This window comes from Cyprinus carpio, chromosome A1, assembly GCF_018340385.1.
Source record: "Cyprinus carpio isolate SPL01 chromosome A1, ASM1834038v1, whole genome shotgun sequence".
NCBI lineage: Eukaryota > Metazoa > Chordata > Actinopteri > Cypriniformes > Cyprinidae > Cyprinus > Cyprinus carpio.
The window spans coordinates 925515-951433 of NC_056572.1; the positions used below are offsets into that span (position 1 = coordinate 925515).

At 38.2% G+C, this 25919-nt stretch overlaps 1 protein-coding gene across 1 annotated transcript in view; it reads right to left on the reverse strand.

Moving 5' to 3' along the window:
- Positions 1-1479: 1479 nt before the first annotated feature.
- The window catches only part of tll1 (tolloid-like 1), a 33008-nt gene continuing 8568 nt past the window's right edge, over positions 1480-25919 (reverse strand). Inside the window, exons 2-21 of the mRNA XM_042777314.1 lie at positions 24519-24629; positions 21795-21875; positions 20800-20970; positions 20592-20710; positions 17420-17597; positions 16711-16816; positions 16476-16600; positions 14590-14705; positions 14298-14400; positions 14064-14180; positions 13567-13712; positions 12814-13009; positions 12593-12718; positions 11298-11458; positions 10984-11164; positions 8154-8279; positions 5342-5469; positions 3836-4049; positions 2819-3069; positions 1480-2742 (exon numbers count right to left, since the gene is read on the reverse strand). Coding sequence (XP_042633248.1) covers positions 2608-2742; positions 2819-3069; positions 3836-4049; positions 5342-5469; positions 8154-8279; positions 10984-11164; positions 11298-11458; positions 12593-12718; positions 12814-13009; positions 13567-13712; positions 14064-14180; positions 14298-14400; positions 14590-14705; positions 16476-16600; positions 16711-16816; positions 17420-17597; positions 20592-20710; positions 20800-20970; positions 21795-21875; positions 24519-24629 — 2891 coding nt within the window. The 3' untranslated portion in view covers positions 1480-2607. The remainder of the gene's footprint in view (positions 2743-2818; positions 3070-3835; positions 4050-5341; positions 5470-8153; positions 8280-10983; positions 11165-11297; positions 11459-12592; positions 12719-12813; positions 13010-13566; positions 13713-14063; positions 14181-14297; positions 14401-14589; positions 14706-16475; positions 16601-16710; positions 16817-17419; positions 17598-20591; positions 20711-20799; positions 20971-21794; positions 21876-24518; positions 24630-25919) is intronic.

Here is a 25919-nt window from a genome sequence, read left to right on the forward strand (position 1 = left end):
CAACAGGAGCTTGGCACATACAGAAATATTGACGAGTCGGAACAGAGTCACATGACCTGTGCTGTGTACAGATGCACACATATGCCACAGTTCAGACAGTCTTACCGCTGACTTTAAAGCATTCAAATGAATGTAACCTTAGTTTGTGTGTGTGTGTGTGTGTGTGTGTGTGCATCATGATCCATGTGTAAGCATTTATGCAGACAAGTGTGCATGTGTTTGTGTAACTGGACAGAAGGGGACGGCTTCAGGTCAGTCCATTTAAATTTATTTTTTTAACATAAAGTTTCAAGTTCTTTAAACTTAATATCAAATAAAATATTATAATTTGAAAAAAAAAAATATTTACAGAAACATCATGTGCAAGAATGTACATTTTGGTTCTAAGGCAATAATATTTCCTCCTTAACACCAGTGATGGATTTGTGTATTTTGTCAATGTTCTCTCTGTGTTGATGAGCAACATTATATCAGTGTTGCCTCTCCACTGCACCAATGCATTCACTGAATGGCTGGAGCATTGCCTCGTGGGACCTGTCGCTTTTTTGGAGACACTGAATAGCACCGTAGTAATTCCCTTCAACAGCAACTTTGCTTTGTTTCCAAGCAGGGAAAACTTGTCATTGGGAAAATAGCAACAGAGAACATTCCCTTCAGCTTCATTGGTACTTCACTTCCATGATTGCAGAGCACACAGTTCCATACAGTCCTTCTGTGTTAAGTGCATATAAAGCGCACAGGGTTAAGGTGGTTGTAGTCAGTTGTCACAACTGCAACAGACATCTTACGTTCAATGTTCACTTCTTCAGGAGGCGTTACTGGAAGAGTAAGAAAGTTTTCTTCTACAGACAAATTAGAGAATATTCTATCGGTTTTCTCCCTCACACACGCACATACACACACAAATATAAATCAAACTCAAACAACATCACATGGTTTCTGAAACTCATCAGAAGGCCCAGATGGAATCTGCAAACTTTTTTCACATTGTAAGAAATAATGTATGGAAATCTGCAGAATTGAATTAAAGTCTGTTTATCTCATTTATAGCTGAAATTATGCAAAATGTGAACACAAAAGGCGTGAAAGCTGCAATGCAGATTCCTTGTGGGCCTGCTCACGAATGAAGACACTGGGTCTCATTCACTCGAAATTGCTGGGATTATTTTGTATTTGTACATCCAGGGGAAAAGTTTCCGCCTAATTCACGAGTGTAAACACATGAATTTGTTCTTAACCGAGTATTATTAAATGAGTGTGTTGAGGATATTTGAATAAAAAATGTCAAATCCATCTCCACATAAGGGTGTTCCACACAGCCTTTCCTTTACAGCCTTTTGTCGCTCTCTCTACCCTTACGAAAAAGAAGTTTATTCAAGTGTGCTATTAGTATACTTCTTTTAAACTAAAAATAGGAAAGTATGCTTTTAGTTTAATTTTTATGTACTTCTCAGAAATAGGCTTTATGTACTCCTCAGAAATATACTTAAAATGACATTTAAGTATACTTGACTTATACTTACAAAAAGTCTAAATATAACTGAACTTTACTTAAGTATACTTAATAAAATAAACTTGAAGTATACTACTTTTTGGTAAGGGTAAAGATGCTGAACATACACATATTTGCGCTGTTACACAGAGAAACATCGCAGCTTGAGCTATAATGCTGCTTTTCACTATATATGATGAAATATATTTAAGATGAAACATCTATTAATCCTAACACGATTATAAGGCCACCCAGAGCATGTGATTTACCTAAGTGTGTTTTTTCGTAAATTTAGAATATGTTTTAGTATGAAAGTTATTAGGAATCATAATTTGTACGCAGATTTCACACACTAATTCATGTGTATGAATGCTTTGTGAATAAGACCCACTGCCTTAAAATAGCTTGGTGTAGAATTGTTATGTTCGTCACTGCAAACATAAACAATGGGCTACATATATGTAAGGAAGCTTATTGTTAAATAGGGCTACATATTTACTTTTGCACTTTCAATGGAAAGGGAAAATGGGTTTTGCCATAAAGCTACCAGAATAACTGTAAAATTACAACCACATCATTTTAAAAACATTTGAATGAGTTCAGGCTGGTATTTGAAGGCCTCTCTCTCTCAAACACACACATCCACACACACACACACACACACACAAATTTTAGTTGAGGTACAGTGTGGTGTGCCATAAGCAGCCAAACTGCTCATGCTGTCCAGAAGGACATGCACACATACACTCAAATTCGATAGCAGTTCCTTGTTGTCTTATTGTCACTGTCTCTTAATTTCAGTTTGCAACTCAATATATAAGTGGCTTATCTGAAGAACGGAGAACCAACAAAAAGTTTTTATGTCTGAGTGTGTTTTTTCCAGGGGTTGATTTACTTCACCGGTCCAGTCAGAGAGCGCAGGACACCACTCCAGTGGGCGGAGCTATCCCACACATAAGAGCAGCTGATTGGTGTTTAGGTTCAAAATGCCAGCACTTCCTTAGTGGCTGAACACAGAGAGTCAAATCCAATGCAGGAAACACACCACGGCAGGAGTCTGTTTCTCCTTGTAACATTTCACCCCTGTGCTCAGTCTCTCTGGAGTCAGGGAGATCTTACTTGTGTGTGTGTAGCGCCTCCTGAAACTTTGTGCTAGTGTAGCGGATATGGAAGCCTTTCTTACTGATTGTGTCATCAGAGTGGAAATGGATCAACACGGCATCACCAGCAGAGTAAAGCTCCTCACGAGGCTAAACAGAGAGAGAAAGAGGTCAGTTGTAAGATATAAGAAAATCCTCGACTCACACATGTACACACTGCTCGTACCCCAGATCCACAAAAGCGTCCGAGTTTGTGCGCTCCGGTGTCGTAGCCATCGTAAAGTTCGATGAAGTCGTACCCGCAGTCGGCCTCCTCCTCTACCTCAAAGGTGGTGAAGGTGAGCTCGATGCTGTAACCCGACTCTGCCGTTATGAGCCACTCGCAGTCGGCGTGGCTTGGATAGTTATTATCCCCAAACTGAGCATGAGAATACAGGTTCTTCTGCCGTGCTTCTGCTTTCAGCCTACCGCCACATTCTACACACAAACACACATACATATACACTGATTCACTAAAAATCTGACGACCCGGCCTTTACCCCATTAGAAAAAGTTTTGATCACTTAAGCCTTTTCTTTTTTCAGTTGACTGTAATAAGCAACAGTAACCAGAGTGGGAGGAGCTTAGCTGGGGTGACCATGTGCGCCGTTCATACGGGACACGTCCCGTCCAGGATTTTAATATTGCCTAAAACATCCAAAGCAGTTTGACCAATAACATGCAGGTATTATACATAATCGACCAATCATGGGGCTGCACGTGAGAAGGTGAGATCTACAGGAAACAATCAAAGCATTGCAAATAGGCGCACGTGTTTGTTCGTTCGTTTGACTTGAAGCGTCGCTGCTCAAAAAAAAAAAAAAAAAGAGAGCAGAGTAGGTGCGAGAGCGATCCGAAAGCATAAGGAGCCGTCTGCTCTGCCTGCTCTCTAGCTCTCATGAATGTCGCACAACGATCGACCTGCAAACAGCCAAAACCTGGATGTTTTAGGCAATATTAAAATCCTGGCCGGGACGTGTCCCGTATGAATGGCGCATATTGTTACCCTAAGCTTAGCAACAAGTCAAATGTGAAAAAGTATCACTTCAAGGGCTCCAGTCAACATGTAATGCATTAATAATCCACTAGGGGGCTCTGTTAAACTGTGAGCATGACATAAGGATCGCTTCTATGAGCACAAGTGACCCAAGTGATACATGCAAATTGCAAAACACATCAGATGCAAAAAAGACAGGGTTGTTACCAGAAGAATGAGTGGCCTGAAAGCCTTTCCGTTGCACTGAGGCATCGGAGATGAAGCGCAGGTACATTCTGTTGCCCGTGGAAATGAGCGCCTCTGGAATCTTACTGCCACACAGGCGGCTCAGGATGGGCGTCTTGTCCGAGTCACCGTCAAAAGCCTCCAGGTGATCATATGCGCATTCCTGGTGCTGCTCGATCTCAAACTCATTAAAAGACTAGAAACAGAAAGACACAACAGAGGAAAAATTAGTAAGAGAAAAGAATTTTGCAGCATTCACTGACACATCAATTCAACAGTAAGAAAAGGTCTCTCTTCTTCGACCTCCTCAGCTAAAAGCTGGACACATCTGACATATTTAAGGAGCATATCTGAAATACTGTATTAAATCTCAACAGGAATTAAAATCTCAACAGACAAACATCAGCATCACTGTTTCCACAAAAATATTAAGCGGCACAGCTGTCTCTGTTTTGTATTTTAAATCATGAGCATAAGAGACTTTGAAGCACTGGTCAAATTCAGCAAAATATTTAATAAACAAACATGCAAAGGGTTAGTATGTGTGAATGATGGGGGCTTTCAAATCTGCCAACATCTGTAGAGCTTTCTGTGGGAATAGGTTCCTTGTGTGGCTGCTCAGGGGTGTTTGCCAAGATGGCTTGCTGTGTTAAACTGGGCTGTGTTGGAGCATCCGCAAATCCCTGAAGCACTGCATGAGCTTGAATTACATGTTTTAAAGTTGTACCTTTAGTGCTTACAACACTATCCTTACATAAAAAGCCAGCTGTTGCGGCTACACAGAGAGAAAGCAATAAAAGCATGAGCGTGGTGATAAAGTTACTCTTCATACGTTAATGCCAAAACGATATATTCATTCTAATGGACCCTAAAACAATCAATCCCCAAAACTACCTCATCCAAACAAACAATAAAATTCTTCTTTTTGTGACTTTACTTGCTTTCTGAGAGATTAGGGCCATTTAGAATCACTTTAGATCTAAAAAGACGACTCAGAAGTCCGATCCAGAGCACAGTGGGAGACACTGAGGTCACCCTCTAAACCCTGCCATAGCTGACTGCTAACATGTTTGTTAATATGTTAAAATCCTAACTGTGAATTGAAATATGAGCTAAAGGACACAACTGCTCAAGCCTTATTAATGTGATTTATTAGATGTCCTGGGTTACTTGTATCTTGTGCGTGTTTGTGAGTATTGTATGTGTCTGTGTAATATAGGGGAGGGAGGTTTTGAGGCATGTGTATATGTTTGCACGGTCACGTGTTTGTTTGAGAGGAGATTACACGTGTGTTCATGTTCATGTGTGATGCAAGATTATTTGCCTTTGAATGTGAGAGGAACACAATAGGATTGCATGTGTGTTTGTGTCTCTGCTTGGGTCAGTGACCGTAGAGGTCTTGTGTGCTTGTTTTGTGAGATGTTTGTGTAAAGGTAAAGGTTGTTTAACACATGCAAACATATAACAGAGAATTATATAAAGACTCACAATCTTGACCCGGTGGCCCGGGGTAGCACTGATGTCCCACGTGCACTCCTTCCTGCTGGGGTATTTGTCAGGCCAGTTCGGACTGCTGATGGTTCCACTCGTGCTGTGGATCTTGTGCTCACACTCGGCTGATAAACAAGCATGGAGTGAAGAGGGTAAAGATCATTAGAAACAGTGATGCAGCACAATAACATATGAGTGATACCGTTCAGATAACAACGGCCCATGAGTACATCCAGCAAAACTGTTTCACTTTTTTGCATTTTCTTATCTGATTTTGGGGGAATATCTTTGTAATTCTGTGGATTTAAATGTAGTACAATGTGTTGAGCTGAAAGTTTATCATTCAGTTTTTGACACAGTTCTTTAGCAGCACTAATGGACCCTTTTTATATTTTATATATGTGATCCTGGAGAACAAAAGCAGTCTTAAGTCTCTGGGGTATATTTGTAGCAATAGCCAAACAAACATGTATGGGTCAAAATTATAGATTTTTCTTTTATGCCAAAAATCATTAGGATATTAAGTAAAGATCATGTTCCATGAAGATATTTTGTACATTTCCTACCATAAATATATCAAAAAGTAATTTTTGATTAGTAATATAAATTGCTAAGAACTTAATTTAGACAACTTTAAAGGCAATTTTCTCAGTATTTAGATTTTTTTGCACCCTCATATTCCAGATTTTCATATAGTTGTATCTCAGCCAAATGTTGTCACATCCTAACAACCCATACATCAATGGAAAGCATTCAGCATTCAGATGATGTATGAATCTCAATTTCAAGAAATTTACCCTTATGACTGGTTTCGTGGTCCAGGGTCACACACACACACACACACACACACACACACACACACACACATATATATATATATATATATATATATATATATATATATATATATATATATATATATATATATATATATATATATATATATATATATATATGTATATATATATATATATATATATATATATATATATATATATATATATATATATATGTATATATATATATATATATATATATATATATATATATATATATATATATATATATATATATATATATATATATATATATATATATATATATATATATATATATATATGTATATATATGTATATATATATGTATATATATGTATATATATGTATATATATATATTTATATTTATATATATATATAGAAAATGTTTAATTAATGTGGTATCAGAGTTCTGGACCCCACTGTATCATGTACAGTATTATCACTATCACACTACACACACACACACAAACACACATGAGCACTAAGTCTTGTTAAGCCTCTATTCTTCCCTCTCAAAATCAGGTCAGTGTGCATTAGTGAACAAAGATATTTTCAGTGTTCTGCCTCTGGTGTTCACACTCACACATGCACACATGCTTCTCAAACACTGATGTGGCTGCTTTAAATGCTGTTGGTTTGTGTGTGTTTGAATTTGAATAGATAAGGTGACTTGAAAGGAGTTATTTGTGTGTTTATATCACCATTAATACCATATTAGTATCACCATTAAAGGTGCAATATCCCAGACAGCTCCTGACTTTGTTAAACTGACATTCTTGTGTAAATACACTAGTAATACTTGTATAAGCAACTAGTAAAGCTGTAAAGCTGGTCTAGTGTTGCTACTGAGAGACTTTTAAAAGATACACATCTTACGCTCACATGCACAAAGAAAAATGAAAACAGAGGCAGGATTAAGAATATGAAGCTTTGTAAGACTCCAGATGTTTAAAATAAAAGTCAGCGAGCTAGCCTTGAAGAGATAGTAAAGACTGAGTGTGTGTGTGTGTGTGTGTGTGTGTGTATTCCAGGATGCTGCCGGTTTAACTTCTTGACCCTGACTCTGGAGCTTAAAGGGTAATATCTCTATCCTCCTCTCCTCAGGTCTAGCTGTTATTCTTTTCAAAGAGAAAGACACAAACTGCTTTAAACTTTCCAAAGCCCTCAAAAATGTTAAAAGGCCTGCAGGGCAGAGCTGCACTGGAGTGCTTGTATGAAAGGCGAGGTTTAGTCGGAGACACTGCCATCTAAACGCTTCAACATGCAGAGATCTGGAGGACAACTGTTTTACAGTTTTCTTTAATGCTTTAAGTTCAGTCACCTCATTCATTGTATTTCTAATGCAGCTGCAAGTATCAATTACACAAAGACACTGTTTTTAAATGTTTTGACATATTTTGTCTGTCGTAATTCTATCTGACCTCACTCGGACTCTATAAACAGGTTTGTTTTTCTCTTCTGTGCCTTTAAGAACTCTGTGTAAACGGCCTCTTCGGATGTGAAATGATCAGCTATTCTTTGTTGTGCGCTGTACATAATTATCGGCTCCAGTGTAGTTTTATTTAAACAATAACTGCCCCATTCTTCATAACAAAATTTCTGCAAAGCCTGCATTATATTGTGACAGGTTCACAAAACAATCCACGTTGAAATGTTAAGGTCAGATTAAAAATGGTTATCAGAGTTCTCCTTGGAAAATCTTAAAAACTTTAGATCGTTCTATAGTCAAATCTTAATTGTAACTGAGATATAAAAGACAAAATAGAGACAAAAATAGAAAAACCTGGCAGAACACCAGCACAAAAAATGACATTACCCTGAATCTTAAATGCAGATAATTTTTTTCGTAGTTTGTGGGTTTTTGCTTGTCCTCAGCAGGATGTAGTATAAATCAACATGCTTACACACGCTAGATGCACCACCACCAGATGACTACCCTCACTTATCCTCCTCTAGCCGCTATTATTCTTTTGAGATCGCCTGTACATACCTTCCTTGCAGTCGTGTTTGTTCTCATGCAGAATAAAGCCGTTGCGGCACTGGCACACATAGCTGCCAATAGTGTTGATACACTCATGCTGGCATCCACCGTTATCTTTTGAGCATTCATCTTTATCTGTAACAAAAAGAGAAGAAAGCAAAAAAAAAAAAGTAGTTTATTAGGAGCAGAAGACCCTTCTGATTTTATATTTAAGAAGACCCTTATTTTTACATTTCCTCTGACTGAGACATAAATGCATAAGAGATGATTTCCAAGAGAAATTTAACACTTTGCACTTCGGTGTTATGATAAATTCTGACATCTGGAGTCTGATTTTTTTTTTTTTTTTTTTTTTTCTGTAAAGTTCATTTACAGTAAGTGATTACAGTACAGTAGGTTAAATGCCAATATCAGTTCATTAGCCAGTGAGAAAAGACAAAAGATTCATAGGTAAAGGGATTGTCACTTTTATCTGTGATATTTCACCACAAAAACCAGCCACAATTCATTTTAACCACATGCTAAATAAACTGAAACAGAGCAACACCAAATTTAAATTTAGCCACTGCCATTTCTTCTAGCACAAATTACTTCTTTTTATGTAAATTAGGCTCATTATAGGTGCTTATATTAAAGATATATGCATATATTATAGACAATAGTCTGATTCGTATAATTCCTGTAGTTAATTGAGCACAAAAACGACACTCTTGCAAATGGGCACAACAACAGACCCCCTTTTCCCTTTTAATACAGGAAAGGCAGGAGATAATTATACTGTATGTTGTTGGGGAAGGGTTAAGTGATTACGAAAAAGTGCTGTCATATTTAGTCTGTGTGTCAAATGAGTGTAACCTAAATGTCACTTAATGGTTGCATGTTCAGAAACAGCCAATGATTCCTTATGTTGTTTTTGTTTTTTGTTTTCTTATCTCTACACCCCCAGTGTCCCATGGGTCAGAAGCCTTTTGGAAGCTGTTGTTTCCATGGAAGTCTCAGGTTTAGCTAATTATCATACTTCAACCACTGCTCAAAACCACCAGCATATTCATCATACAAACCCAACGAATGACAGATGGAGAGAGAACTAAAGAGACCCAAGACTTTGTGGGTTACCACACGTTTTTCATAATTAATGCTGTTTTCAAACCACATATTATGTCTTGGATGATTTCCTGCTGTTACTGTGCGCATGGCGTGGCCTTTCTGTACAAAAGATCCTTATTTTCCGTGAGAAATTAATGCTTGATCATAAAATGCCACAGTGGAGGAGATCAGAGGAATAACTGTGCCACTCAAAATCATTTTAAAGGTCCAGCGTATAAAAATCTTGCTTTCTTTACTGTGCATATTCAAGAAATGAATCAGCTCTTTCACTGTTTCCAGTTCAGCGCTCTCATTCGGCTCAGTACACACTCACAGATTAGGAGTGTGTGGGAGAGCTCTGGGGACCTCCGTAAGTCTGCCGGCACTGGGCCAGCAAAAATCCAACCTCAGTGACTTCCAGACAATGAGAGTGACGCTATTAGAACTCACTGAGAGGTGAGCTTATTCTCTCTCCCACACAGATACAGCGGGACTCGTTCACCATGTGCAAGCACTATATGTTCATTCTAGCATTCCATTTATACAGAACAAATATATCCAGAATATCTAAATACAAACAGATGAATTAAAAAAATAGCAGATCCTGCCTGTGCTTCAGCTTAAAATAATAAGCACAATACGTTTTGGAGAGAGGTTGTGTGGTCATCATTTTTTTTTTTTTTTTAAGTTTAATGTTGCTATCCCCTTGTCAAATAATGATCTACTTTTAATCACAATTTTGTTTATCTGGTTCATCTTCTGGAATCAGAAAATATATTTTTCTCTTTGTACCTTTGCCAATCAATTTGAGTATTTTCATATCTTCTGGATCTCATGGGTGTGAGATTATGAAATAATAAAAAATGGATTCACTGCATGGGGGAAGAAATAAACACAACTCATGTGCTTGTTTCATGAAACTGATTGAACTATTTACCTCTGATCTATTACCAGCAGATATTAAAAACATATTTATACGCAAACTAATATATCATTTTCTTTTTCTTTCTCTTATAGAGTTTATAGTGTTATGAGATTATAATACTCTTGTGAATCTTCGAAATATATTACTCATATTTCTTTTGTTATTAGTTTGTAAGCACCTTAGACAAAAAACTCAATCATGTTAAGAGTAAAATCTTATTATCATGCAAAAAGTTCAACAAATGCTGCTGACTCAAATGTTTGGGACATTAGTTGCCATAGAGACAGAGCCCAGTTTCCGAGAAGATGAATGGATTCTTAAAGGCACCTCAGATGTGAGGGCAAATCCATTCCAAAAAAATCAGTCAGGGCAGAGAAGGCTGTAGCTGAAACATGCGTTGATATGACCTGCTGGCCAATCAAATCTGCCACATCATTATCGACGTCCCAGCAGGACAAAAATATAAAGAGGCGCTCTTTACAGTGAACGGGCAAGAGAATGCCCTGACTAATGTTATTTACTCCAAAACATATTTACAAGTGACAATCATGCATCCAAACAGATTATAATTACGCTTAAATCCAGATTACACTGTTTGGATTAAAGTTCCAACAAGGAACATTTCTAACCAAACCCACATAATTTCTCATGATATAGTTGTTTGAAAGAGAGTGAGGGGCCTTTTACATCAGAAAATGTTTGGAAAGCTTTTGAACTTTACATTATGAAATTCATATACACAAGCGAGCTTGGGTGGATGTGTCAAAACATAGCTAAAGACTTCCAAATCTCCATGTCAAATGAAAAGCTCTGGCACGGTGGTCTTACCGGAGAAGAAATTAGCTTTGAAGCCTTTCTTGGAGACTGTGTTGTCGGATTTGAACTCAATCCGCATGTTGTTGTACTGGGAAGTGATGACCTCAGGGACTTCCGCACCGCAGTATTTCCCATGAAGCTTCGAGTCAGATGACAAACCGCTTCGCACCTCAACATGGTCATACTTGCAAACCTGTGCAGACGAAATATACAAATAATACACTGATAAACATCCATCCTTCTGTCTGTGTGTTTGTCTATCTACCTACGATAGCACACTCTCCCACACTGGCACATACATACACACACACAGCAGAGAGTCTCACCTCATTTCCCTCTAGTTCAAAGGTTTCAAACTGCATGGATATGCGGTACTGAGTGGGAGCCACCACTTGCCACACACAGTTCTTATTAGGAGGGTATTCCTTAGGCCAGCCTGGGGTAGTGATTGTGCCGTTCAACTTGGTCAGCAAGCCACCACACGCAGCTGAAAGAGAAAAAGAGTGAGTGCCAGTGTTATTTTAGTATCACTAATCATGCTATTATAGATTTAATTCATCTTTTGAATTCGCTTGTAATTTTATTTTCTGTTTTCATGTTAATTTTAGTTAACAATTTAGTAAATGTGTGTTTTTGTCATTTTGTTTATTTGGACCAGCTGGCTGCACTGAATCACAACCTGAGAGTATGATAAATAATAGATGTTTATATTTTCTATCGAGCGTTCAAAATACAGAACTGTGACAATGGGCGTATCGTTTCTGACACACGCTGTACGTGGTAGACCAATCACAACAGACTGGGGCATCTGACCAATCAGAGGAGAGTAGGCTCACGGAAAGGAGGGGTTTAGAGAGACTGAATCTTAGAACTGCTTTGAACGAATCGCTGGAAAATGACGTGATATTAAATACACATTCTGAGAAAACAAAAACATTTTTTGAGCTTGCATGCATGTAAACTTATTGTAGGAGACTCCCAGAACAATATCAGGAACATTAAAAATGGCATAATAGGGGCACTTTAATAATTTTAAATTCAGTTTTAGTTTGAGTTGTTTTAGTACATCAAGGTAAACAAAATGAATGGATTGATTAAGTATGGCTTTTTTTTTTTTTTTTTTTTTTTATTTTATTTCTATTAGGAATTTATTGATTTAGATTGTTTTTTTTTGTTTTTTTTATGGTTTTCATTAACTATAATTATAATACTTTACTAACTTCATTAACGTTAACTATAATAACCCTTGTGAGAACAAAGTTTTAAAAACATAACAGTGAAAGGTTCTGTCTTCAGTTCTCTGGCAGTATACTGACTAATAAGCATTCGATTCAATAGAAAATATAGCACAGGTCTTTGATGGTCTTTGTGTTATTTAAGCATAACCACAACACATTGTACTTTATTAATGACAGAAATCATGTGGTTTCTGAGCAGAGTGAGTGTGGCCTAAGTGCTGTTTGTTCTTGTTGTTTTCCTGTTGACTGCGGATGTTTTCCTGAACCATTCAGTTTGGCTTGAGCATCCGCTGAACATGTTTGAGTCATGCAGACGGAAGCACCTGTGTGCAGTGTGATCACACACACACACACACACACACACACACACACACATCTCTTACCTTCACAGCTCTTCTTGTCAGGGGCCAGTTCGTATCCAGGATCACAGGCACATTTGAAGCTTCCTAATGTGTTAACACATCTCTGTTCGCAGCCCCCATTATCTGGCTTCAGACACTCGTCTTCCTCTGTTTTAATGACACAGACACAGAATAACATCAGTTGAATGGACAAGGGCCAACTAATCAGCATTTGACTGCACTGTTTTTTTCCGTGTGTGTACCTTTGAAGAAGTTTGCAGCAAAGCCTGCTTTATTAACCGTCCCATCAGAGATGAATTTCATCCAGAGAGTGTTGGAGGTGGAACGGATATCTTCAGGTTTATCATAACCACAGAATCGGCCGATCAGAGGGCTGTTCTCAGACAATCCATCTCTAACTTCTAGATAGTCATATGCACAGCTGTCATGCCTCTCGATCTGCACAAACACAGGCACAATAAAGTATGTGTTAATGGCATTAGCATGTCTATGGCACCTTAGGTGTCAGTGCCTAGGAAACAATCCAATAAAAACAGGATCTCAGGCGTCTCTGTGTATATTATATGCACACTGGTACACGTCCTGATCTTTATAGACTGTATGCGTGCAAAAGAAAGTGTGAATGTGTGTATGCAAAGGCAGAGAGTGTTTTCATTCCCTCTGAACAACCTTTGACCTACTGACACACACAATGGTCTGCATACTATATATACACTTACGGTCTGACTTGTAACAACATTCTGACATTTTAAGGTAAATAATCATGTCTGTCTTTTGGCATCACACACCTGCAGTCTTATAGTAAATGCAACACAAAGATGTGTGTCTATTTGTACGTGTATATCATAAAGTCTAACTATGAACAGCACACTATTTCGCTCTCCTTCTCAGCATGAAATGACAAGGGGAAAGGAGAAGAACAAGAGAGGAAGGCTAAAGTGAAAACAGAACTTAAATTGAACACACAGCCAAAAGAGAGGAGACAACAACCTCACCTCAAAGACCTGAAAGCTCAAGCCCACACTGTAGCCCTCGGACACTGTGATCCTCCACACACATTCCTTAGATGGACGGTAGTCATCTGGATAGTTTGGAGACTGAATCTGTCCAGAGTCCTTACTGATCTCCCCTCCACATATTGCTACCAGAAAGAGAGAGAAAGTTAGACTTTTACTTCGTCGTCAGAAATATTGTATGCCATTTTCAATGTGTCTAAACATCATACTATTTATGTAAAAATTATTATTTGTTAAAACCATATTGTACTACTTAATGCTGGTTTCTACCCATCATAAAACAGAAAAAAGGAAGTTTTTTTTTTTTGATTCCGTAAAAAAGACCAGGTGCTCTCTCTCTGCTCGCCTACACTTGCCTACACAAAGTTTTTTGGCTTTTTTTCAAAATTAGTTTGGACATCACGATAATTGTATCTGTTGTTATCTTTTGGGCAAAGTGAAAACCTGATATTGTGACAGCTGTAACACACACACACCTTCATAGACTGCTGCAAATCCCTTTCCAACCCAATTGCTGCTACTGCGGAACTCAATCCACATCCGGCTGTCTGTAGAGACCAACACTTCTGGAATTTTGTCACCACAGAAACGACCTGCACACACACACAATAAATAACAGTGCCTCATTAAGCATGCATTGCATTGTTTACACATATTATTGCTTAATATACTCCAATATATTCCTGGTGAATCCACCAGCATGTATATACCCAGCAATGGCGCTTTCCTCCAGTATCCATCACGAACCTCAATGTAGTCATACCAGCACAGGCTACTCTTGTAGAGGTCCATAGTGGTGAAGTTCAATACTATCTGAAATGGGCAGCACACATGCAGCTGTCATATACGTCAAACTTCATGCATTAGATCAGCATTTCTTTATCTGCAACCACGTAATGAAGACAATTACAGGAATGGATTGAAAATTGCAGATAAATGCAGAACAGTTCAGTGCAGTTAACCTCTGTAAAGTTACACACTTAACACACAGAAATGTCTTACCTTCTCCCCAGGTGTGACGGAGATCCTCCATACACAGTGTGTATATGATGGGTATCCATTAGGATATCCCGGAGATGAAAAATTACCAACTGAGTCCTGTAGTGTCTCACCACATGCTGAAAGAAACCAACACAATAACATGATTAATGAGCGTTTGCTAAAAATTCTATTTATTATTTAAAAAAATGTTTTTTTTAAAGAACCAACTCAACAGAGTCATTCACGCATGAATCGGACTACACTGTTGGTGCTGTATGTTTGTTTTCTCATGCAATTGGTAAGACAACACAATAGAAAGATGTTCACAATTATAAATTCTTGTATCGTAGCACCGTATGTTCAGCAGTGGTGGAGCGCCACCGTTAAATAGCAGTGCAGGAAACAGACACACACACACACACACACACACACGCACACACGCACACACACACACACACACAATGAAGTAACAAAGACCTACTGACTATTCTAATGAGATCTCGGGAGCCAAACCATACAGGATAGGGGAGCAGATTCCCTGTTCAAGAGAAGCCAAATCATCTGCTAACATTTGCCAAAAGTTCCTCCCAATTAGCGATGTAGCGGTTGGCCAAACATTTGCCTGAGAGGCCTCTGTTTTTCATCACAGCTCATTGGACAGTGATTGCGTACGGAGGTGCTTTTGAGTGTCAATTTCAAGGAAATATAAAGACGTAGCCACAAGTCACACTACAATCAAGCTGTTATCTTTGGCTTGGGTGGAGACAGTCAGCCCTGTTTCAGTCTAAACTTTGACTCATAACCTGTATCTACCAGCAGCAGAGACGGGAACTTTCAACAGTAGTTTCCAAAACTTACAAATAAAATTACATAATTTACTTTATTATTATTTACATCATCTATCATGTCAACCATGTCAGTTTATTTAGGCAGATATTAAGCAGAATGTCCAAGCTGCTCTTTTCCATACAAAGAAAGTATGTAGTGATTTATACAGTCAAGAACCAAAAAAGACAAACTTCAGTTGGGCTGCTTTTATAAAACTTCTAGTATGTTTTTTTCTCCTTTTTGGATAATTAACTCTCCATCTACTTTAGAGGGAAAAGTTTGAAGGGAACAGTTCAGTCATTCTATTTAACTTTTCATGTTGTGTTTTATTACAAAAAGAGTCTGGAATGGCTAGGTAAACTACTCATTTTTGGCAAATTGACAAATAAAAGTGGCCATTCAGTTCACAAATTTTGTCAGACAGTGAATATGGTGGAAGAGAGAGAGCTTTGTCTTTGAATGTGAAGTAGGCCATGCGTCACGCATTTACACACACACACCCTCACTAGTAGTGCATGAACTCAAAACAATACAGCAGTAAAATAACACACTCATATGCCACTCACATGGACACACACACACGCAAGCAGTAGAGCGAGAGGGTCTTATCATCCTCTTTGTCCCTCAAATGTCAGGGTGGCCCTCTTTTCTTTCCTGAGAGAAAAGCACATCCATCCACAACTATGTCCTATGTAGGTTTGCAATTTAGTGTCTCCACTTCACGTACATGCCTTTGGATTGTGGAAGAAACTAGAGCATCGAGGGGAACCCATGATACAACATGGAAAAACCATGCAAACTACACAAAAGAAGGCAGTCTGGCTCAGCTGGGACTCAAACTAGGGATCTTCTTGCTGTAAGGCGACAGTGCTACCCACTGAGCCACTGCAAGAAGTGCATCATAAAACTGAAAAAAACAAATGATCTCATGCAAGCTAACACATCATATTAGCTAGAGTCAATTATCTCCACATAAAGTGAGGTCATCTTCCTGCAGTTAACACCCTTGGTCTTCCTTCAATTAAATGTCACTCTCTCTCTCTCTCTCTCTCATACACACTCACACACTGTAGGCCTACCTGGACATCTGTATAGCTTCTTGGCTTGGGATATATCTCCTTTGCTGAGTCTAGTTCTCTGACCGATAGCAGGCCTGACACCATTATCATCACGAGAGGGAAGAATCGTGTCCAAAAACATTCCTCTACAGAAGAGAGAGACAAAAGGAGAACATTTATATTTGTATAGAAAGTTCTAAAAGTTCTAAATTAAATCAGCAGGTGTGAAATTCCTTGTGTGTGGCAGAAGTCTTACCTGGAGAAAGTGTTTCTGGCATAATGCATGATGCTGTCAAAATCATACGGCTCCCCAAGAGAGTTGACATCCCCTTGTTCCATCTTAATGAAGTTATACTCCTGACCTGAGTGTGCACACATACACTCATATTAAAACCGATAGGCTACATTCACAAAGCAAGTAATTAGAATTGATTGACAGGTGTGACTCTCGAATTTTCCTGCTCATACAACAGCAGCTCAAATTCTGTCTGTATGAACAAATAACTGAAGTCATGCCATGAATAATACCTGTAAAAATGACTAAATTAAATAGCAAAGGTGGTGATTTCAATATCACAGAAAATTCTTGACATAACTGACACAATGTTTAATTAAACACTGGGACAAAGGTCATTCATCTAATCTTATTTTAAAGGAACTGTTTCTGCCTGCTTTTGAGAAAAATTTTGTTGTGTTGTTAATTTTACTTTCAATGGATGGATAAAAATTATGATAAAATATTACAAATATCTCTAACTTCATGATTTTGTTCTTTTGTTGAGTCATTAAAATTTAGAGAAGTCATTTTGCTTATGAAATGTGGTTATCAATGTTTAACTGTTTAAAATGTTGTGTTTATGAACCAAGAGTGAATCTATATTCCACAGCTGTGTGAATGCACTTATATTGAACTAGCAGTTACCTGGTAGGATACAAAGACTTGAGTCATGGATCTGATAAAGTACCTGGTTGGATGTTGTCTCGAATGATGGTCACATGATCGTCACGGTCAGGTCGTGTGTGTTCGTGCCAAAAGCCAATTACGTGTCCAAGTTCGTGAACAACAATGCCAAACTTGTCACAGTTCTTTCCAATGGATATCGCTTGGGGACCGTTGCCACGACGACCGACGTAAGAGCAACATTGAGAACCAAAAAATAAAAAGTTAAAAGTCTGAAAATCTCAATTAAATGTCGGCATCTTGTTGGCTCACCCAACAACTGAATAACTCAGATTCTGGTTATGTCACAAGAGCGTCATAAAGTACTACAATGCTTGTAATGAGGGGGTGATGGGAGGTGAGCTGGGCTAATGCTTAGTTGTTTGGGGTAATGTAGTTTAGTGTGGGGTGAACAGGGGATAGTGTGAAATGATGAGAGCTGATTAATGGTGATTAGGGTGAGTTGGGGTTAGCTTTCGGATTCATGCCGTGTTGTTTCCTTAACGACAAATAAGCGCACATTGTTCATCTCTGACTGTGTGCCAATGCAATGAATCGCAAGAGAGGAAAGAGAAAGAAACAGGTGGGTCCCAAAATAAGTGCCAAAAGACAGTCTAAAGCAGTGGTTTTGCTTCAGATCCCGGATTTTAAGTTGGGCATCGACTGTACCAAACCTGTTAATTTTTTTTCACTCCAGAACAGACCTGCGACCCATTTGTAGGTTGTGTGACTCACTAGTTAAGAACCACTTGTTTAAAGTATTGATGCAATATTGAAAAAGAATTACAATATATGGATATATGATTATGTCCACAAAGCACTATTCAAGTTGCACTGTATTATTGTGTGTGTGTGTGTGTGTGTGTGTGTGTGTGTGTGTGTGTGTGTGTGTGTGTGTGTGTGTGTGTGTGTGGGTTGCATTAAGCAGGTGAGAATATTTGGCACATTAAGGTGAATTGTTTCCCTTGCTGGTGTTTGTATAAGCCTGCAAATCCGATTATTATTAACAGAAATACTGCCAGCAGCCGCACAACCCTGTTGACTCTAAAGTTTGTGTTCTGCTCAACTGTTTTCATATGCCGACCAGTTACTTTATTTGATGTGCTGTTCATTTTGATTCTTTCAATTGTTTTTCTGAATAACAGTAGCAAGTTGGCATTTATGCCGTATGGAATGAGCCATCTAATCAGAAATTAATTCATTGATGCATTTTTTTGATTCCTATTACAAGTGGTCAGCACTAAAGGGAGAGGAGATCCTTGGAGAAATCTGAACACAATCTTAATACAAGGTGGAAACAAGGACAAAGACAGGTCAAAGCTGTGAAGTCAGAGTTCAAGGAATGGAGACGGAATCTCAATAAGCATGCCTCAGACACTCAAACACACCTACAAACAAAGCAGTAATCTCAATTCCACTCGCTCACTATTTATAACTTGGATTAGAACACCTTAATCCCTCATTTCATAGCCATTGATAGTGTGGAGTAGACACACACACACACACGCGGAGAGAGAGAGATTCAAACAAATAAAAGGAAACAGACTAAAAATAAAAAAAACACACTCACCGGTCTAATAAAAAAAGACAGAAGAATGTTTAAATGAAAACAAAAATGTATCTATTTTCCTTTGTAATGTGCTTTGGAACCACTTATATTATGAAAAAAAGTGCTATACAAATAAATTCAGTTGAACTAAAATGAATTGAAATTTTTAACTAGTGATGGATATGCAACCATCAAATATCTTTATATTTAACACAGATTTGTGCAAAGGAGTCAGACATCAAGCCTGTCAACACTTTCTAAACATACATACACACATGGGCCCAAGCTACGTGCCAAATGCTTAAAAAGCACATACAGTCATGCAGAAGGTTAACGCTCTGTGCTTGTGTTGGTCTGTCAGCAGGTTTATAGCTAAATGACGTCTGCAGATTATAACAGATATGACCACACTGAGATGGATATTATTATGCAATGCTCTCGCTACCTCTCTCCACTCCATGCTAATCTAGCCTTGTCCTTCTATCAATGGTCATTCGGCCTACTTCTCTGTAATCGGTCTGGATCTGCCTCATTATTTCACCTCACCTTCCATAAGCATCATTCCAACACAGATGTTTAACATCCTCAGTTTTCATTTAATTCCTGTTTGACTGATAACACTTCTATTAGTGGATAAACGCCTTCTTATCAGGTGTTGTGTCATAATAAACATTGTTCTATGTGATCAAATAATCAATTAAAAGTGTTCAGATACGAACAATCGGCAACGATGTTTATCTAGACTTATGCAATTTCCGTCTTCCCTTCTCCCTCTCGCTCTCTCTCTCTCTCTTCCTTGTTAACACACTGTTAGGATTCCATTCCTAAGAACAATGGGAGGTTTGCTCACCGTAGTAACAGGGAAGGAAGGAAAGCCAGGCTGACCGCAGTCATCTCAGCCGACTCTCACTCACTCCCTCGCTCTCTCAAGCACACATACCTTTGATTTAACCATACTTTACAGGAAACACTCATTTGTTTTAGAGATGATTTTCTGGGTGAGCTCTTTAATGTGAGATTGAGTTCCTTAATGAAGACCAACGTCCAGTAAACTACTAATGGAGCTCAGAAATAATGAATCAAATCTCTAAACTAGATTTTGTCCCCAAACCAAGTGTCTTGTATCCCAGCAAAGTGGAACTGGTAGTTTTTCATACATTTTCAGCAATCAAAAAACAGTTTTGGTCTCTGTACTCTCTAAAACAGTTTTGGTCTCTGTACATCTCTAAAACTCAGGAACTTAAAAATTATGGTTTTCAGAGAACAAGAACAAATTAGGGGTGACATAAAACTAGTTCACAAAATGTGTCACTGACATAATAATCAACAAAACTGAAAACGCTAGAAGAACCCAATGTGGCAACTGGGTATTGTGATGAGTGTAACAGATTATTGGATTATCATAAAAAAGAAAATGTAGGATGGGGACTTGGCTCTATGCGTGATTTTAGACTGGATTTTGAGATGTGGGTATTGCACTCAAATGTGGAGGAAGAAGAACACAAACTTGCAGGGACAGGGTTTAAGCGGACTAAATGATTGGGGGAGTTTGGCAAACATCACCAGAGATTTATGATGAATCATTATGAGGTGAAACATTCTTTATAAAATAAGACATGACCAGAATAATTGTTCACAGTAACACAAACCCGCATGGTCTGTAGGTGAAGACGATGTAGCTCTCCTCATCAGTTTTCTCAATGAAGGTCACACACGTCTGTTTCTCCCAGTGTCTCATTGCTTGTTTTAACATGGCCCTCTGACTTCCTGAAAAACACACACAGAATCCATTATACGTAAATCACACACATTCATATGTTGATGTTTAACACACACACACACTCAGGTCTCTTTACCAGTGAAGTTGCCTCCTATGACATAAGGGATGACTCCTCCGGGCCAGATCTTCTCAGCTCGGGATGTGGCAGCACGTGGCACTCGAGACTTCACACCTCTGTCACTATTTACACTCCTCCCTCCAGCCTTGGAGCTCGACACATCTTTATGGCTGTTGACTGGCAACGACTCTACACCACAGAGAGAGATGATAGAATGGTAGAAAACATTACAGGAACATTAAATCGAATGCCAAACCACCCCAAGTAATGAGAGTTGGGTTTAAATATATTGAAATATGTCTCACTGTCAAAATCAGGTAGTCTTTCTTAAGAGTTTGTTCTCTAAAGGTTAAACATACACATGCACAATGAAATCCATCCTGCCAACACATGACAGCACCACTGTGTCATGAATTTTATATTTACATTTTATTGTTTAGTTTTTGCAAACACAGGATATATATCTTCCTCAAACTGCATTGATACAAACACTAAATATAAATCTGCATTCATTAAATAAAAATTTAGGGGAATAAGTGTTTCTCGTGGGAGACATTTCATAGTTATTGAGCTTTCATGATAATTGATATCAGCCATACAAAAGCTGCAAATCATTTGTTACATTTGTTCACATTTAAATACATTTGCTGCTAGACTTTTCTTGGAGAAATATTATAAATAATTGCTCTCAGAACTATTAGAAATTGTATTTATGCTGAATTTGTATTGTAGGTCAAATTTAAGAAATGGATGGTGTTTGAAGTTTTTGAGAAGTCGTGCATTCGTCACAAAAGAAAAGTGTTGTTTCACCGAAAGATCGAGATATGTCAAAAATATATAAAATATAAACATTATGCATGGATGAATCGTTCACAATAAGATCAACAAGATAAAATAGATAGGGTGAATAAAGCTATTTGTAAATGCTGATGAAGGGGTACTTGAGGCTTACTAACAGTGCTGTGTGTTGTTGAGAAGCAAAGTTGAGAAACAATCCATTGTTTTAAACTTACCAAAACCTAACCGTCGTATTCTGTCAAGCAACAGATATAATGAACCTCTCTTCTTACTGGGATTATGCTCTCCTAGACCACCTGAGAGAAAGAAACATACAAGGGAGTTATTTTGAGAATGCTGTGAGAGTGATATCATTTTGTGAGAACACTGTGTGAGTATTTTTATTACACGTTTACTTTCCTTAAATCAAGTTTAAAACTACACTGGAGCCATTATAATGTTACAAGAACACTGTCAATAAGCCAAGAAACTTCCAGCCCTGGCTCTCTCCCATTATCACACCTATTTCATCCATCTATCCTCATCCTCCCATTGACCACTCTCTTCTCCTTCATATAACATCTCACCTACTCTTGTCTTTCACTCCCAGGGTTCTCGCTCAACATCTCTATTCACACATTTCAATTTCTCTGCTATCTTCTTTTTGCATTTACCCCCTCTCGCTCTCTCTCTCTGGAATTTCTCTGAGGCGGACAGGAAAGTGAGGAACAAACACTTCTCTCTGAATCCGAGACACAGGAAAAGTCTGAGCTTTGGGATTAATGTGCGCACAAACGCTCTCTCGTGTCTCTCACACGTAACACTTGCAGGTATACAAGTGTGTGCTGTTGTCTCCATGACACCATCCTGATGAATCTGGAAATAGCCAAGAAAGACCTGTCCTGACTGGTTTGAACATGCATCAGTTCTCCTGCTGTTCCTGGTCCTGATGCAGTTTGCCCTTCTGCCCCAGTGGCACATCCTGTAACAACCCCAGTCAGAACGGAAACGCAAAGCTGAATCCTTATCGTCTTTTTGGCCTCACTTCCATCTTTTGCTGCCAGACTCAAGACGATGATAAAGGTGATGTTGCTGACAACGTTGCTACCCAGCAAGGTCAATTTCTCTTAGTTGGCTGTTAGTCTGTGAGTAGTCATCACTCATTCTAGTGATTGTATCCTGTTTTAGACACTGGGAATTTACCTTAACAATGTGCCACTGGGAAAGACACACACACACTCACATTTTGACTTTGGTCAGTTTAGATATCAGCAAGGAAGGACTTTGTTAACAATGTTTATTCTATCTCACAATCTAAACAAGCATTTGCACCCACATACGCTGCTGCACTTTTCCCATTACATAAGGAGTAGAAGACAAAGACCTTGCTATGCAAACACACACACGATTGTTTGCTGATGGTGCAGTGGAGTTGAGACAGAAGCATTTATCACATCTAATCACCTGAAGCTATGCACTCCTAATATCCCCACACATTCTTCAACTTCAATTCGACTTTAATAAATTTAAATCACCCACAGCCCACAAAACAATCATGGACATCTATTCCATCCTTATTTCCCTCTTGCTGAGCAAAACTTTTCTCTATTGGGTGGACATTTCAGCCACCTGAGCAAAAACATTCTTTATACAGCACACACACATACAAAAAAGTGTGTAACTTTTAACTTAATGTGCTATTTATATTTGATTTGACCCTTAATGTAACTAAATTATGCACATTTTAGGTTACCTGAGAAACATTTTTACAGTGCTGTTACTTACCAAGAAACTCTTATAAAATTCTTTTAAAAATCTCACGCAGATCAATTCAATTCTTTATAATAATATTAATATAATATATGAAATATATGAAAAAATGAATTCCCTTTTTGTGGTCATTTGTTTGTTAGGCTTATAATATAACAAAATGTTAACATGTGAATTCTTATATAGTTATCTAGACGTCCCTATGCAGTAGAGTTTGCACAGTACTACACCTGTGTGTAACTGTAAACTGTAACGCGCACATCATTCTCTTTCTATGAAACCTGTAAACTGCATTCATTGGTTCTATAGCGAAACCAACTCTATTGCAGTTACTCAAGCATTGCAATTATTTAGCAATCAAATGGCTTCCCCAACTCATTTTTGTGTCTGTCCTGTGCGCTGCATATTATTTCTCCTGCATGCACACAGCTTAGAGGGAACACTGCTTATAACAACTCAGCTTCTTAGACTGATCGAGACATTACCTTAAATACACAATCCACAGAGGCTACCATATATGTGTGTGTGTTTCTGTGTGTACACCCTGCAGTCAAAACTGCACAGAGGCCAGTGCTAGATAAGAGCATTTAACGCCTGGAGGAAGGTCTGATTCAAAACATGACATCAGGATGAAAAAAGCACATGGGTGGCTTCAAGGACTGAGTCGAACAGAAGCTCAAACCTTGAACCTTACTTTAATAAGAGTAATTGTTGTTGTTCTGCACCAGAAACAATCCTCAACCCTCAGCAGCTGCTGACTGCAGCTTTAACCTCATCTACCGAACATCTGTTACTGAACTCAGCTGAAAAAACATGTGCATTAGAACCTCAAACTAAATTGTGGACCTTTCATTTTTTAAATCCAGATTATGTGTCAGGTTTGTCAGTTAATAATATGTAGAGCTCTAGACAAAATGAAATACTAGACTAAATGACTATGATTGTTCAGAAGCAATTAACTTTAATATTTTGAAAACTATGTGTTGAGAATATTTAAAATGCATATAGATGCAAGTCTCAGTCAGATGATTTACTAAGTCTAATTCAAACTGTTAAATCCTGAGTTTGAGGCTTTTTCACAAATTTTAAAAAGAACCAGTTCATAACAGTCATTAGTTCACAAATCTGCCAATTTTAAACTACTGTTGACAACTGCAGTGTGGAGCACTGTTATATCCCATGTGTCTTACCTGACATGTGTCCCTGTCTCCCATAGGACTGCTGTAAAAGCTCTATTGTTCCATCGATTTGAAACATTTTCAAGTCTTCTTCATCCAAGGCAATATCTCCCCAAAATACAGCTGGAAAAAGAAAGAGACAAGGATATTATTGGCAGCATCATAGATTGATGTTCTGTGTGCTGGCAGACACATCTGAGACTCATAACAGCATGGCCTGAGGTATTGACTGATGCTAATTTAAGGTTTGCTGCATATGCAATCGATTGACAAGTTAACATGAGAAGAAAAATCTTGGGTTGGCAACTTGTCCTTCACTCTTTCACCGTCAGATGCTGATTAAAAATTAACAAGCGGATGTCAGGGAGCATATACATACTTCCTGTTGCAATCTTACCAACCCTGTTCACATAATGTCCATATCTCGCATGCCCCAACATTCCTAAAGTTCATCTACAGTCATGACATCATACATCATTAGCCTGTCGCCAAGGAGGTCATAGAGATGGCCATGAAAAAAGAGATAATATTTGGAACTACGCCATTTGTGTGTGCGAGTAGTTTTGGCTGGGAATTCACTCCTCAACCTTGATAAAAAACAATAAACAATGAAGATTATGCTTTAAGATATCTTGATTGTTCCAGATTGGAATACACTCTGCCCGTGTGTGTGTGTGTGTGTGTGTGTGTGTGTGTGTGTGTGTGTGTGTGTGTGTGTGTGTGTGTGTGTGTGTGTGTGTGTGTGTGTATGCGTACGTACACGTAACGGTGAACTGCACCTTTAGGCCGCCACTATTGTTTCTCATGCATTGTTTGTTAGTGGATGCGCACGTGTGTGTACAAGCATCCATCCCTCCCCCATCAACTCCTCAGACAATATTCAGCTTTAATCTGTGACTGTGATCCGTTTCACATTCATTTAAAGCTGGAGCCTCCCGTGGATCACACCCTCCATAGAGAACTAATATTAGCACTGATCTAACTCCACTCCACTTATCTGTGGGACTCTCTGCTGTAGTATAAAACAAAATGAACCTCATAAAAATAAATAAATATATATAACATTTTTTTTTTTTACGAATTTAGATGTATAATTTCTATAGTAAAAATAATAAAAATATGATTTATCGTTAATTTTGTCACATTTCATCAAATGCTTACAAAGAAAATTTGCAACAGTAGCTAGAAATGATGCAGTTGTTATAATTATACAGGAAATTTCAAGAAAAGCATATTCATATTTTATTTTTAAAGATGCAGTTGCAAAGTTGACTTTTAATAGTAAATCAATGTGTGGCCTCAAATTGTTTCTTCCACAACACATAAGATTGCAACGCCATTCATCCATCAACATTAAAGCATGCAAATCTGCTAAATAATTTTATACTTAAAAGCTGACATAAGGTCTCTGCC